Source organism: Lepidochelys olivacea (assembly GCF_965140295.1).
Source record: "Lepidochelys olivacea isolate rLepOli2 genome assembly, chromosome: 2".
Taxonomy (NCBI): domain Eukaryota; kingdom Metazoa; phylum Chordata; order Testudines; family Cheloniidae; genus Lepidochelys; species Lepidochelys olivacea.
The window spans coordinates 195,565,941-195,582,192 of NC_140412.1; the positions used below are offsets into that span (position 1 = coordinate 195,565,941).

At 43.8% G+C, this 16,252-nt stretch overlaps 2 protein-coding genes across 2 annotated transcripts in view; both read right to left on the reverse strand.

Moving 5' to 3' along the window:
- Window positions 1–3,656, reverse strand: part of CMTM7 (CKLF like MARVEL transmembrane domain containing 7) — a 46,485-nt gene extending 42,829 nt beyond the window's left edge. The window contains exon 1 of the mRNA XM_084619264.1: window positions 3,382–3,656. Within this exon, the coding sequence (XP_084475390.1) occupies window positions 3,382–3,531 (150 nt within the window). The 5' untranslated portion in view covers window positions 3,532–3,656. The remainder of the gene's footprint in view (window positions 1–3,381) is intronic.
- Window positions 3,657–12,619: 8,963 nt separating this feature from the next.
- Window positions 12,620–16,252, reverse strand: part of CMTM8 (CKLF like MARVEL transmembrane domain containing 8) — a 44,962-nt gene continuing 41,329 nt past the window's right edge. Inside the window, exons 3-4 of the mRNA XM_084621692.1 lie at window positions 15,326–15,442; window positions 12,620–12,897 (exon numbers count right to left, since the gene is read on the reverse strand). Of these exons, the coding sequence (XP_084477818.1) occupies window positions 12,814–12,897; window positions 15,326–15,442 (201 nt within the window). The 3' untranslated portion in view covers window positions 12,620–12,813. The remainder of the gene's footprint in view (window positions 12,898–15,325; window positions 15,443–16,252) is intronic.

The following is a 16,252-nucleotide window of genomic DNA, read 5'->3' on the forward strand; positions in this document are numbered from 1 at the left end:
ACTGTCTACAGTACTTTACAAACTCAGGTCCCAATCCTGTAAAAATTTACTATAGCATGAATTAATTGGCATGATGAATAATTTCATGGACACAATGGGACTATTTTATGAGATGAGATAATAGGACTTACAAAAAATTTAGCAGAGAGAATATTTCATCGGCTGCAGTTGCTCATTCAGAACCAGATTGTTCTGGTTATTTCTAACCCTAGTACAGGGGTTGGCAACCTTCGGCACGTGGCCCATCATGGTAATCTGCCGGTGGGCTGCGAGACATTTTGTTTACATTGACTGTCTGCAGGCACAGCCCCCTGTAGTTCCCACTGGCCACGGTTCACCATCCCTAGCCAATGGGAGCTGCAGAAAGCAGCGCGAGGACGTGCTGGCTGACGCTTATTGCGGCTTCCATTGACCGGGAACAGCAAACCACAGCCACTGGGAGCTGTAGGGGGCCATGCCTACAGATGGTCAACGTAAAGAAACTGTCTCATAGCCCGCCAGTGGATTACCCTGATGGGCCATGTGCCGAACGTTGCTGACCCCAGCCCTAGTAAGTAATCTTTCAACTTTTTACGGAACTTATTCAAGTTTATTTAGCACCAAGACACCACTTCAGAAAGAGACTGAATTGTCCAAAGCTCAATGGATTCCTGAGGTCACCTCTATTGCTCACACTAACAGTGAAGCTGACAAGCAAATCGTCTGAAGGAAATGGAAACAGCTCATCCTCACGATTTGCCCGGAAGCCAACCAATCTTTCTTTAAGAGTCCAAGAGTAATAAATGACACCACTTTCAGTCCAAGAAGGTTTGCTGCTTATTGGTAAAGTCACTGCAGCAAACTGACTGCTTTAATTCCGATAGTCTCAGCCACTATACACTATGATAATACTCAAAGAATGTCATGTCCTGTGAATAACCTCCACTATCAGTGTTTGGGAAAAACAAGCCAAAGAAAAGAGTGCACTAGAGAACAGATCTTATCCAGGTTTCAGAGTGATAGCCGTGTTAGTCTGTATCAGCAAAAATGAGGAGGAGTCCTTGTGGCACCTTAGAGATTAACGAATTTATTTGGGTATAAGCTTTCATGGGTTAGAATCCACTTCATCAGATGCATTTTATACATCTTAAACAGTGACCCCAAATCATTGTGGGAGAGGACTTTGGAGTTTAGTGAACAAGGTATGATACTCACTGAATTCATATATGCCCACAAATGTTCAGTTACCTGTCTCAAAATAGAATAATAGAAAATAGAAACTAGGACTGGAAGGGGCTTCAAGAGGTCATCTAGTCCATCCCCCTGCACTGAAACATCCCTGACAGGAGTTTGTTTAACCCGAGTTACAGGTTGCAATTTTCAAAGGCAACTGATGGATTAAGCTACATAACTCCCACTGAAATTAATGGGAGTTGTGATGTTAAATTCTCAAATTACTTCTGAAAATCAAACTCACTGGTTTGACTTCATTCTGTCGTGACATGGGACATTACAGTTCTTAGCTTTTACTTTGAATTCAGCACTGTATTTTTCAGCAAGTCACTTCATCTCCTAAAAACTTATTCTAGCCAAGTTGTTAGGTGGAACATAAAACACTGTTCATACACGTTGCTATTCTAGGTACATAATCTGAATACGACTTTGTATCATATGCTTTAGAAAAATCGAAAAGACTGTTTTAACGGACAGTAAATTTGAGTTTCACAAGAACAAGATGTCTTTCTGTCCTTTATAAAATCAAGAATAAAAATTCACAAAATATCCTGTAGTTTAAGTAATAACCCAGGCGAATCAATAACACACACAAATTTATTTCCAAATGTGTAAAAGAGTAACTAAAAAAAATCCCTCATCATCTGAGCTAAATTTACAGCTGAATGCCTAGGAACAAGAATTCTGTAAAAGGGTTGGCCACAGTGGGGTCCTGGTTCATGACTGGGTTTCTAGGTGCCACAAAAATGCAACTTAACATCAGTAACAGTAAGTACCCCAAATGGTTTTCTCCATGTGCAAGGGAGGTTGAGGATCTATGGAATGAGGCACAGGATTCCAGAACCCATCCTGTGGTGCTCAGAATCCAGACCCAAACAGGACTACCCTGCAGAGTGTGTGAACCACACAGCAGTATGTAATTTGAGAGGCTTCGGATTTTTAAATGCAACAGAACATTTCTAGTGACCATCCCAAGGAGGCAATTAGGGGGTCAGAGAAGGAGCAGCCAGCTATGTGGCCAAGAGATGCTTCTCCTGCTACACAGAATCATAGAAGTGTAGGACTGGAAGAGACCTCAAGAGGTCATTTAGTCCAGTCCCATGCACTCCACTAGGTAAAGCAGGACTAGGTAAACGCAGGACTACTGGGTGTTTGTTTAACCTGTTCTTAAAAATCTCCAGTGATGGAGATTGCACAACTTCCCCAGACAATTTTTCCAGTGCTTAACCACCTTGACAGGAATAGGAAAATGCCTAATGTCCAACCTAAACCTCCCTTGCTGGAATTTAAGCACATTTCTTTTTGTCCTACCTTCAGAGATTAACAAGAACAATTTTTCATCCTCCTCCTTGCAGCAAACTTTTATGTACCTGAAAACTGTTATCATGTGTGTCGTCCCCCCCATTCTCCTCTTTTCCAGACTAAACAAACACAGGAATTTCAATTTTTCCTCATAGATCATGTTTTCTAAACCTTTAAACATTTGTTACTCTTCTGCACTTTCTCCAATTTTTTCACATCTTTCCTGAAAGGTGGCCCCCAAAAGTGGACGCGATATGTCAGCTGAGACATTATCAGCCCGGAGTGGAGCAGAAGAATTACTTTGCACCTCGCTGACAACACTCCTGCCGATACATTCCAGAACTATGTTGACTTTTTTGTTTTGTTTTGTTTTTTTGCAACAGTGTCACACTGTTGATTCATATTTAGCTTGTGATCCCCTGTAACCCCAGATCCCCTTCCGCAGTACTCCTGCCTAAGCAGTCAGTTCCCATTTTGCACGTTAGCAATTGTAGGGTAGCTAGGGATGTGACTTATTGCATTTACACTCTCCAGCCCACAGTAAAAGTCAGTCCCCGGGCTCAGGAAGAAACTTCCCCCAGCGGCTGCTCGTTCCGGGTTTCTTGCCCTCGCCTCGGAGGCTGTGGCCAGGGGGAGGCCAGGGGACTAGAAACCACGCAGGCAGGGGAGGCGAGGGGCCCCAGCTGAGCCCAGCCAGAGCGGAGCTGCAGTCGCAGGGGCTCGGCACGGGGACCGCAGGGGCCGCCCGGCCCGCAGGAGGCGAGAGGGGGGAACATGGCGCCTCCCTCGGGATGCTCCGCGGGGACCGAGCTTGCTGGCTGGGTCCCACCCGGGGGCTGCTGCTCCCCTGGCCGGGCCCCTTCTTACCATCTGGGCGACCTTCAGCATGGCCGAGCAGGAGCGGGCGTAGCCGCCGTCCAGCAGCCCGGGCTCCGGCGCCGGGGGCGGCGGGCAAGAGGAGCTGCCGGGGGCCCCGCTGCTGGCGCCGGTGCGGATCACCCGGGCCCCGTGAGACATCGCGCCCCGCTCCGCGCTCAAGCGGCGGCGGCTTAGGTCCTCCTGGCGGCTGGCTCCAGGGCTGGTCAGCCCCGAGAGGGCGGGGCGCTCTGCTCTGCTCTGCTCTGCCTCCTGCCCTCCCGCCCCGCCCTTCAGCCGGGGGTGCGGGGGCTTTGGGTTAAGGGGGCGGGCGCAGCGGCCGCGCACACAGCGCCCGAGCGGGGCAGGGCGCGCAAGGCTGAAGGCGGGAGAACTGGCTGTGAGCTGGGATATTCCAGCGAATATCGACACGAAGGTTCCAGCCCTAAACAGGAGTGGGACAGAGACAGACACATGGACGGGACACTGGCTTGGCTTCCAAAATGAACTCCCCTCCCCAGCCTTCAGAAAGGGGGGAGGGAAGGGGAGGCCCTGCGGCGTCTCCACCGCCACACACCTGCCGGCAGGCCCCCATGTGACAATTACCACAGCAGGAACCCCCCAGCCCCCAAACCCAGGCCTTGAGTCTCTTGGGAGAGGCCCATGGGTGTGTGCCAGGGCTGAGATACAGCGGGCTGAGCCCCAGATACATGAGTGGGGGATGGACAATAAGATACAATAAAAGAGGATCCCTTGTTGTGTCTCTCTGTTATTTATAATCCTCATCCTACCAGTACTTCTTGCCAGCCACTCAAAGCACTTTGCAATTGGCATGAGCACTGGGAGGGGTTTTATCATTGCCATTTTCCAGATTGGGAAACTAAGGCCTGCTCTCCACCAGAAAGCTAGCTCAACCTTAGCTGCCTGGCATCTACCTAGTTGTGCCTGTGTCTCCACTTACATTTGTCTCCCAGGCCCCTTTACAGCAATACAGTAACACCACCTCCTGGAGTAGTGTTGAGCCATGGGCGATGTTCCAAGGTCAACACAGCAAGAGTGCAGACATTGTGGGACTTGTGTCAACCCTAACAGTGCTTCAGCAGCTGTCCCACAAAGTTTGACACTGATTGGTCTGGTTACAATTGTGAACTCCACTGCCCAGAGGTCACGGAGACTGGAAGCTCCCCCCCAACCCCCCAAGCACCCACTAATTTTTTTAATGCCTATTCTTGGTTGTCCAGCTTGGTGAGCACACCTAGCACTGCTCCATGGTTGACTGCAACTGCCATGCCAACCATGCCAGCTACGTGCTCCAGATGCACTCTGGCCTGGAGTAGACAGGAGCTATTGGATGTGGACTTGTGGGAAGAAGAGGCTGCACAGGCACCACTATGGACCAGATGTAGAAATGTGCATGTTTATAAACAGATTGTAGGGGGCATGCAGGAGAAGGGGCATGACAGGGATAAGCAGCAGTGTCACGTGAAAGTGAAGGAACATATCAGGCATATCAGAAAGCCAGAGAGGTGAACAGTCCAGCTGGTACCAAATCAATTACCTGCCTATTTTACAAAGAGCTGCCTGCCATACTTGGTGGAGACCCCATCAACACCCTGTAGACCACTATGGATACCGCCCAGGACCATGACACACAGACACCTGCCGTGAACAGCGAGGACAATGAGAAGAAAGAGGAGGAGGATGGGGAACATGTGACTCGGGAGGGGTCCAGGTCTGCCTGTTTGAGTCTCCACTACAGTACAGTCCATTGGGGCAGTCAATCACAGGTGAACCTGATGCAGGGGAAGGAGCCTTGAGTAAGGGCGTAAATGTATTTTCTACTACAAGAATATACTGATGGCACCCCCAACTTAACAGGACACAGCTATTGACTTTTCATTAATTTACTCATACTAGAAGAGGTAGCGGTACAGCATAAAAAGGTGGAGTTGCTATCTGCTTTTCATTCCTCTGTACAGTTAGGTGGGGGTGGGGGACATGTGGAGCAGTTTGTTTATGTACACAGGGATGTCTCTTGAACCCCCCTGAGAGGGATCTCAAAGAAACTTTCATGGAGGTACTCAGCAATCCTCTCCGGGAAGGTTTCTAGGGATAGCAACTTTGTTTCTTCTTGAGTGGAAGGACACTTTTCCATGCTAGTTAGTGAGAACTTTATCAGACACCATTGCAATAAACAGCCTAGTGTCATAATACAGGCCTCCTGGGCAGCTTCGGGACAGCAGCTGTGCTCTCTTGTGCCTTTGTTATCCTCAGGAGTGAGATATCAGCTAAAATCACCACCACCTGTGGAAAATGGTGCCAGTATTGTGTGCCATTGCATGAAACTATGACTACAGGGCAACAAGGCAATTCCCTCCTCATTTCCCTCACTCCTGGCAGCCGATACTCACCATGGCTGGTGCTGTGAGCGGTGCTGTGCACAAGCACGCTGAAGCAGAAGTGTCAATAAGCATGTCTTGTTTAAAACTGTAGGGGAGCAAGGGAAGGGAGTTCTGAACCTTAACTTTCACTTTTCATTGTGACTATACAAACAACGGTACCTCTGTGTGCTTTATCTGTAGCTGCTGCCATTGTGGCCTTGAGGGATTTCCCCTACATGGCTGCAGAATGCCTGAGTCAGTTACAAAAGAAGAAGAGTAGATTCAGGATGACATGTTCAGGGAGATCCTGCAAGCCAGGGGTGCATCAGACTAGGAGCAGAGGGCCTGAATATTGCAGCCTACATAGAGAAGGAAAGAGCAGAGAAGAGAAAGGCACAGGAGTCTCAGCAGGAAGAGATGAGGGAGATGCACAGGACATAATGGGGCTTCTCCAGCAGCAAACACAGAGGCTGCAGGATCTTGTGGACCTACAGGTTCAACTATCACAGGCTCATCTCCCTTTGCAGTCTAAGGATAACTCCCCTACAGAACTTCCCTACACCCCCCTCTCAACATTCCATGTGGCATTAGGGGCCACATCCCTACATCTGCCACCCCACAGCAGGGGGACAGTAAGGACAACCACAGCTTCACATACACTGACCCGTGAGAGCCACGTTGCTGTACGTGTCACTAAAATGTACGAGTGTTCTGTCCCCTTGTTAAGTTCTGTTCTACTGATTTATTAAGTTTCTAATGTATTTGCTTTTAACTTGCACAGACTTATTTTTTGTAGTATTTTTGTCACTCAATAAAATTCTATTTGGAAAATAATTAATCTTTATTAGTTCCCACTATATGCTGCAGAGTACTTAGTGGACTGAAATCACCCACTGTCTTGTTATTGTACAGTGTGACACAATTAACAGGATCAGTGACAAACAGTATAATTGTCATAAATATAAAGGGAAGGGTAAACCCCTTTGAAATCCCTCCTGGCCAGGGGAAAGCTCCTCTCACCTGTAAAGGATTAAGAAGCTAAAGGTAACCTCGCTGGCACCTGACCAAAATGACCAATGAGGAGACAAGATACTTTCAAAAGCTGGGAGGAGGGAGAGAAACAAAGGGTCTCTGTGTCTGTCTATATGCTGGTCTTTACTGGGGATAGACCAGGAATGGAGTCTTAGAACTTTTAGTAAGTAATCTAGCTAGGTATGTGTTAGATTATGATTTCTTTAAATGGCTGAGAAAAGAATTGTGCTGAATAGAATAACTATTTCTGTCTGTGTATCTTTTTTGTAACTTAAGGTTTTGCCTAGAGGGGTTCTCTATGTTTTTGAATCTAATTACCCTGTAAGATATCTACCATCCTGATTTTACAGGGGGGATTTCTTTATTTCTATTTACTTCTATTTTTTATTAAAAGTCTTCTTGTAAAAAACTGAATGCTTTTTCATTGTTCTCAGATCCAAGGGTTTGGGTCTGTAGTCACCTAGGCAAATTGGTGAGGCTTTTTACCAAACCTTGTCCAGGAAGTGGGGTGCAGGGTTTTGGGAAGTATTTTGGGGGGAAAGACGCGTCCAAACCGCTCTTCCCCAGTAACCAGTATTAGTTTGGTGGTGGTAGCGGCCAGTCCAAGGACAACGGGGGGAATATTTTGTACCTTGGGGAAGTTTTGACCTAAGCTGGTAAAGATAAGCTTAGGAGGTTTTTTCATGCAGGTCCCCACATCTGTACCCTAGAGTTCAGAGTGGGGGAGGAACCTTGACAATAATAATCATAAACATACAACAAGCACCACAAAATTAGTAGGCACATTAACAGTGTTACATTCATAGATGTACACCAAGTACCACACATTTCTTAACAGGCCCCAAAACTGCAGGGCCACAGTCCACCACAATCCATTACTGTGGCTCATTATTAAAGTGCTCTTACAAAGCCTCCTTGAGGCATATGACACTGCACTGAGCTCTTTTAACAGCCTTATGTCTGGCTGCTCATACTCAATAGACAGCCACCAAGGTTGCAGATTTCCCCTTTGCTTCACAGATATTAGGCAGGACACAGCAGACAGCTGTAACCGTTAGGATGTTTTTCCACTGAGGTCCAGTCTTGAGAGTAAACAACACCAGCATTCCTTTCACTTTACCATTCAACTGTCATTCTGCACCTGCTGAACTGGTCATTGAATCTTTCGTTGGCGCTATCAAGGTCTCCGGCTTATGTCGTCCAGAGCCAGGAGAGCAAGGGGTAGGTTGGGTCCCCAGGATCACTAGTGGCATTTCAGCATAGACGATGGTAATCTGCCAGTCAAGAAAGTCCTTGCTTGTAGCTTTCTGAACCATCATGGATTCTTAAAGATGCACAAGTCAAGCACTTTCCCTTGCCAGCCAAGACTGATGTTGGTGAAGCACCTCCAGTGATCTACCAACGCTTGCATAACCACAGAATAGTAGCCCTTTCTGTTGATATACTCTTGGGCAAGGTGGTCTATTGCCCCACCACAGTTCAGGAACCCCATTGCTGCAAATCCATCCACTATGTCCTGGACATTGCCAAGAATCACAGTTCTGCCTAGCAGGAGATGATTAATGACCTTGTATACATGCATGACAACAGCCACCACAGTGGATTTTCCAACTCCAAAACGATTTCCACAGTGCAACCCCCCTTTGCTTTTCCACTGTTAGTGCAGCTCTCAGTTTGATGTCCCTGTGCTGGAGAGCTGTGGCAAGCTCAGTATGTGGCCTTGCACATCCAGAAGTTCTGCAGCCATTGCTTGTCATCCCAAACCTGCACTATGATGTGATCCCACCAGTCATTGATTGTTTCTCAGGTGCAGAAGTGGTGCTCCACCCTCTACAGCTGCTCCATGAACACCCCCACTAACCTTGAATTGGTTTTTGCTATGTCCCACAGACATCTGACCTCCATGAAATCAGCATGTTCCCCACTGATTTGGTTCTTCTTGCAGCTCTGAAAATACTGGAGGAGAGCATGTCCTGTGCTTGCAACACTCCTGACAATAGCGTCAGAGATGGTGGACAGCAAGGAGGGCAGCACAGGGTTTTGTGTTTTTGTAAAAGGTGCAACAATTATGGGATATGGATGACATTATGGGATGGAGAAAGTTGCCTGCTGGGAAGTTGACCCCTTCCTCCCAGTCACCCCTGCATGACTCTCTTCTGTCCCAGCATACATAGCCAAAACTTCCCAAAAGACAGTGCACTGGACAGTGGCAAGTTTCCGAGGGATCACCAAGTGCACGATGGCACACTGTGTTATATGTTGAAATTATATTCTTGCAGTGAGGGTGCTCTCAGTATTTTACTTGAAACTTCGTTTCCGGTAACACTGTAACTTTTCATGGAAGACGAATGCTAACAAAAAAGCACACTTTCTGATTCATGTATTGTTATTCACAGAACAAATGAGTTTGGAAAATGGAGGCATTAGTGTTAAACGGTCACAGAAACCAATAAAATGCTCAAATCATTGTAACACCCACACAGCTGGAATGAATTCATGCAGAAAGGTCTAGCAAAGCTCAAAAGAGGAAACTATACATTTCCTCATGTTTAAAAATATATGCTTGTTTTTCTTTTTTGAATACATTTTCTGTGTGATTCATCACAATATGTTATCTGGTTTGGAAAGACAGACATACCCCAGAAAAGGAAACAGCCAGTCTCTCTGCATGGCATGTGCCAGGGGTGGCCAACCTGTGGCTCCGGAGCCACATGCAGCTCTTCAAAAGTTAACATGCGACTTCTTATATAGGCACCAACTCCATTGGCTCTTTGGCAATGTACATTGGTAAATTCTGGCTCCTTTTCAGGCTCAGGTTGGCCACTCCTGGCATATGCTGTTAGTACTCATGTAAAGAATTACTACAACTATAGCACTGGCCCTCTGTTTCTCATTCTGTAAGACATCTATCACTCAAGATATTTCCTTGGCTAGTTGGAGAGATTTGAATGGCTGTAGGAAGAAAGAACCTCACAACATTAATAAGGCTTCAATATGGATCACTGGCTTAAAGTCCAGAGTTTACACAGGAGGAAAATATCCCTTCCACTCTTCGCTGACTTGTAAGAGGATTTCTTCCTTCTCCATCTCTCTCCGGAGTGCAAGTTCAGTTCTCTTGGGTGTAGGTTTCTCTCCTCTCCTTTGGAAGAAGATTCTAGTAGAGTCTTTTCTCCTCTTCCTGTTAGGGAATCTGGAGATTTCTATACCACTAGCTCACTTTTCATATAGTTTCCCCCTATTTTCCATAAGTGTCTGGGGAGTACACATGTGATTGGTGCACCACCATCATGAGCTCAGTCCATGAAGAACAGTATTCACCACCACAGTAAGGCTGGTTGAGTAATGCATGTGGTCATATTTTGCATGCACAGGAATAGAGGCAACAGTTTACAATGAAGATTAGTACAAATCCCCCCCTCTAGAACATAGGTAGTGGAACCTCACTGTCCTGAGTTTTAGGTTTAACATCTGATTATAATTTTCTTTATTTGATTTACTTGCATCTTGTCACATGCTTTACATATGATAACAAGTAGTATTGAAACAGCTTTTTGTAAAGTGAGTCCTAGTGACTATAGACATCTGTATCCCACAATATACAAGCACCTAACTCGAGCAGAAGTCTAGATATTTTACAGTGAGAATTTGTTACACGTTAATAGAATGTTTTTAAAATCTGCAATATAAAACTGTAATTGGAGAAAAATATTAATTTTTATCTACTTCAAGTATTTTACTAACAAGCTAATTACATAATGGTTGAAGGGAGGTTTTTTTGTTTTTTTTTTAAATTTCTATCTTTCGGAGTGCACAGATGTACCTAATGCCACAACACGTCTGTTTTAGCACTTGTATGACAGAGTCCAAACTAATTTTCTCATCCATATTTAATTAGGGGGGGAAGAGCACACATTTCTATTAGATTTCTATAGCAATTGCTGTTGATGGGAAAATCACTTACAAGGTTTTGATTTTAGCTACACTTGAAGGCATATCTACAGGTTTTATCATTTGGACCATTTTTTACATGTTTGATACTTATTCGACCACCAGAAGACTGTATAAAATGTTAATGACAAAAACCTTTGACTTGTGTAGATAAGCCAGCAACTATACATTTGTCTTCATTGTCACCACAGGGTGCAGTCCAGCATTTGATCTTTACTGTGCAAACAGACGTAATAAATGCAAGTATTTAAATATCTTGGCTTCTCTTACGTTGAAGGATTATGCCACTCAACAGATACATCAGCTCTGTGATCAAGAACAGAATTATTGGAGTGCAGATAATTCTTCCCAACTGCAGGGTACAAGGTCTCAAAACATGTAAGAGGTTATCTTATTTAAAAGGGGAGAAATATGCAAGCAGGTTCTGTTCCTTTAATCCTCAGATTTCCCTAATACAAATTATAATGAGTAAAGATATGATTTTGTCACAGATTCCATGACTTTCATGGACCTCCATGACTGTTGTCTGGAGCTGCTGCCTGGGGTAGGGTTGGAGCTTCACCTATTAGTCCCCCTCCTTCTCATATTTTTAGTAAACGTCATGGACAGGTTGCAGGCTTCCGTGAATTTCTGTTTATTGCCCATGTCCTGTCTGTGATTTTTAGTAAAAATATCAATGACAAAAATAAACCTTAATATTGAGCCAACTAGATTTTCAAAGTCTGGAAGGATCCAAAATTTCTGAAGTGCAGGAGAAGGGATTTACCCGTTATAATAGTACTAGATGTACAGGATTGGGGAAACCTAGCTCTTTAAGAAGGCGTGAATCAGGACAGAGTGTGTGTCTATATTATGAAGACTGCATTCGCATAGTTACGCTGGCAGAGGTTTTTCTGTCAGTGTAGGAATACCACCTCCTTGAACAAACGGTAGCTACGTTGACAAAAAGCACTCCGGGGGGCTATGGTAGCAGAGCTTTGTCAGTTATGAGTCACTCGCTTGCAATTCTACTTCACCAATATAAAAGATATGTAAAAAAAATGAGAGAGATACAAAGTAAAAAAGGTTAATTTACAAATTAACATCTTGGAGATGGTGGTGGTAGGAAGAGGAAGGCTGGAGGGAATTCTTCATGCTTACCACCTCCACTCTGGTGATTACCCTAAAGAAAACACATTAATATTATTTATTAGCATTTAGGTGACCCTGTGGCAGATGGGATAGATTTATGTTCTATTCAGTGCCCCTTGGCAAACAAGAGGCAACATCTTCAATAGGTGTTCGATGATATACTCAATATGTTTAACCTTTAGCCAAGTGAAAAACAAGAGACCTGGGCTCAGTTCTTGGCTTCACATCTTGTGATCCTTAGGCCTGTTGGGTCCAAGAACACTATCAAAGGTAATGTGCTCAGCTTCTGGAGGTAACAGTCTCTCTGGCTAATTTTGGAGCTCAGTTAATAGGCTCTATTGCAGCCCGCCTTGCTGGAGAGCAGAAAGGTGATTGTAGACGGAATGGAATACACAAATTGGGAAGATCAGGGTTTTGCATAGCATCTAAACGAAAAAAATTGTGTCCCCTCCCCAACAAAGAAGTTGAATACATGCAAAATCAAGACATTTATTTTAAAGCATTCTTGGGCTTAGTTTTTCATGCGCACAAAAAATTAGACAATATCGAAATCTCATTTTTTATTTTGTGGCATTTAATCAGAAATTACAGCCGTGACATTTAAAAATAGTTAAATTTGGAAAATTGGCACATCATCTGAGTAGGTTTCATTAACAGCTTAATTACTATAGCTATATAATTTCTAGGAAAATACCATATTAATTTTAAAAGATAAAAGACAGTATGAAATTTTGCTACTTGTACTACTTTATCATACAATACAGAGAAAATCTGTTAGTCATCACTAAAGGCAATAGTATATTATAAATAAGTATCCATTTTAATTACAGCTTAAATAATTTTCTTATCAATTCTAATGAAAAATAGTATACAAAACCCCAACCTTTCGGTCACATAATACAACTCTCCTGAGATTTTATATCCACAAATTTTTTTTTTTTAAACAAAATATTTACTGTGAGGTCCGTGATCTCCAAGATATAAAACTAAAATAGGCATTTCCTGCATAGCAGAAGGTAACCACAAAGGCGAAGAACTATAGAGAGAGGGAAGAGAAAAAACAAACATATTAGAAAAAAATAGCATCTTTTTAGAGCATTTTAATTTTATGAAAAGGATTCGATAGAAGACAATAGTTATATTAATAAAAATGGTGCTCATTTAGGATCTGATCTTGCCAACTTAACTCACAAATAGAAGCACCTTATTTTATTATTCCAATAGGACCACATTGATGGAGGAAGGCACTACTCAAAGTGAATATGGTGACAGAGTCAGACCATTACTGTAAATACAGTACCTAATTTTTGCAAGCTTTTACTGTTCTTTTCCCAATTTCTTACATTGTATACTTCTTTCCCCCTCCTCCTTTAAACTTTTTATGTATTACTCGACTAGCTGCACATCAGCTATTCTAAATATTTTAATACCACCCAGTGCCAATGGTAAGGCTTCTGTCATCACTGCAAGTTATTTAAACTAGACATCTTAAGTTAAGCAATGATGAAAATTTAGGACCAAACAGGGTTAACACCAACAATGTATCTGGTTCTATATGTTGTCATGGGCCTGATTCAGTCACCCTTATTACTGGAGCAAAGTACCACTGAACATGTATAAGGGTAGAAGAATTAGGGCTCAGATTAGACACTTGTATAATGATGCTAAAAGGTCCATAACTTCTGTTGGTGACTTTGTTTAATCAGAAGCACCAAACAAATTGTAGGAATTGGTGTAAAATATGGTTAATATATAACACTGTGAGAATGTTGTTGCATTCTTAATTTTGGGAAGTTTTGAGTCTCTCCTGAACAAAAACCTGAAAGCTTTCTTTTACTTAAGAGAGCATGTTGGGTGGAGATGATTTTGTTATTACTGAATTCTTTAAAATCTCTTTTTAGGAATAAGCAGGGAAAGGAGGGGTATTTAACAAGCTCTCAGAGTAATAATCCAGGTTTAACAGTTAATTTAAATAGCACTATATGCAAGTAGTACTAAAAGCTATCTGAAGAGGTCCTAGGACATCTCAGATGATCTGCAGAGCATTAATACATTCTGCTTAAAAACCCAAATCAGCACAGAAACTTGTATAGTAGCAAACAAGTTCCTGCCAAAAGCAACACCCATTGAGTGACAGGCCTTTAGTTACGAGGTGCCAAGAGGGAAATAAAAAACTAAACACCAGGGAGAGAGAGAAGAGGTCTTCCACATGGGTGGCGGGTAAAGTTTCCCCTTGTGGAGGCTAGCCCCGCCTACTCTCTTCTGGCCGTGACCCTGCCTCTTTTGGCTGAAACCCTGTCACCGCTTGCTGCTCTCAGCCCACTCATGGCTCTGGTGGGGGCTGAGAGCTCAGCACCAGCTGGGTCAAGCTCTCAGCACTGGCCAGAGCCCCTCCCTCATTCTGCCCCTTCCACCCAAGGCCCCACCCAATTTCAACCTTTCCCTGGGACCCTGCCCCTAATCTGCCCTACTCCGTCTCTTTCCCCTGGGGCCCTGCTCACTCCTTTCCACCCCTTGCCCCCTCCACTTTGGCACCAAGACTGGAAAAGCTCTGTGCCCCAGGGCAACTGGTGGGGGTATGTATGTATGGAATTTTTCCAGAGGCTCCAAATTGTCAGGGGGCCCCTGGGCAAGCCCTGCATGTGATAATCCGTCACAGTCCTCCCGCTCCGGTGGTGCGAGGTTTAGGGAAGCTTAGCCTCCCCCAGCCTCCATTATGTACTGCCCATGGTCCTCCAGTTGCAAGAGCATAGCAGAGCTGGTGTCAAAGTCTCTATTTTGATCACTGCATTTAAAGAAAAACGCACACACTTCATACACAGAAGACAGGAATTGTGACTGCCTGATAACAGAGGAGATTAGAGAGGCACCTGAAGCTGCACGAATAACCTCCAAAGTAGTTGTAATTTGGAGCTGCACCATATAAAAGAATTGGGTTAGGGGCACCATAGCAGCCAAAGGGTCCTGACCTAAGTCTCACCAAATCATTGGTAGTCTTCTCACTGACTTCAGTGGGCTCAGGATCAGGCCCAAGGAGACCTTCCAAATCCACTGACTGTTTTGGATTTGCAAACAGATAGGAAGACAATGGCCGACAATTTCAGAAATGACCAGTGATTTTGGGCACCTGCCTTAGATCACTTTGAAGAGATCTGATTTTCAGAACATGCTGAACACCCTCTCTCTAAAAACCAGGCCACTTGAAGACATCTTTAAGTTAGGTACCCAAAAAACGGGGGCACTCAAAATCACTAGTCATTTATGTAAGTTAACTAATGGTTAAATTTTCATATGATCTTCCTCTGAATTACTGTGTACAATGCACCCTCACCATTCTGTAGATTTACAAAACCTAGAATAGGATATTCCCATTTCAGCTCACACTTTTGAAAATTCCATTCTCGATGTACCATTTTCATACATAGAATATATTAGTGTTCAATTATTTTTTTAAAGTAACTCACTGAAGAAGCTGCCCAGCTGTTGTAATTGTGGCTATTCTGCTCGTTGGTAACTGAAGATGAATCTACAATGGCAGCAATGAGGTACAAAATAAAGGCACTTCCATTAAAGCATAGACCCTAGGCCAGGACGGGGGAAAAAAAAAAGATTAAAAACCATTTGATATCGAGTACATACTTCTACTTGCCATGCTTGACAACTACAGAGAAACTCCTCTCAGTTATATCTGAAAACCCAACTAAATTCAGGGGGGGATGCACTGATGCAATTGTGAGGAGAAGTTGGCCTCTTCTGTGAGCACCCCCACACCATGTAACTGAAATACAATTCACATTCCCAATTATCCTTACTACTGCTGTAATTAAAATAATCCAACAGTGTTATAACTATAATGGCAAGTGCTGCTCATGAAACTTAATATAAAAGACATATGAATGTAATCTTAATTGTTTCACCTTGTAACACTGGATATTAGTAAGAACACAGCCAAGTTTTACGTACTTTAATACACCTATTGAGCCAAATTCTGCTTTGCTTTTCATAATACATCCAAAGTAACACCATTAAAGATAGTGTAGTCCGTGGACTTCCAAGAGTGAAAATGAAGGCAGAATTAGGCCTTATTATATCAATATTTTAGGCAACAGAAATACAAATACCAATACACACAAAAAAATGAAAAACATTAAAGTAAAGCCACTTCATTAAGTTTCTAAACATGAAGAAAGTTCTGCATATGAATTAACCACAGTTAGAATGCTTGTAGTTTTATGCTCTTCCATTTTTGGGGAGGTCAAGAGGGGAAGGGACTCACTCTTCCAAGATGAAGTTTCCTATCATGCACTCTGGCCCCATTTCCTGCGACAGAAGGGAGATCTATACTCCTCCTCATGCTCCTAGACTGGCTAGCTAGGTTTTAGAAAGGTAGC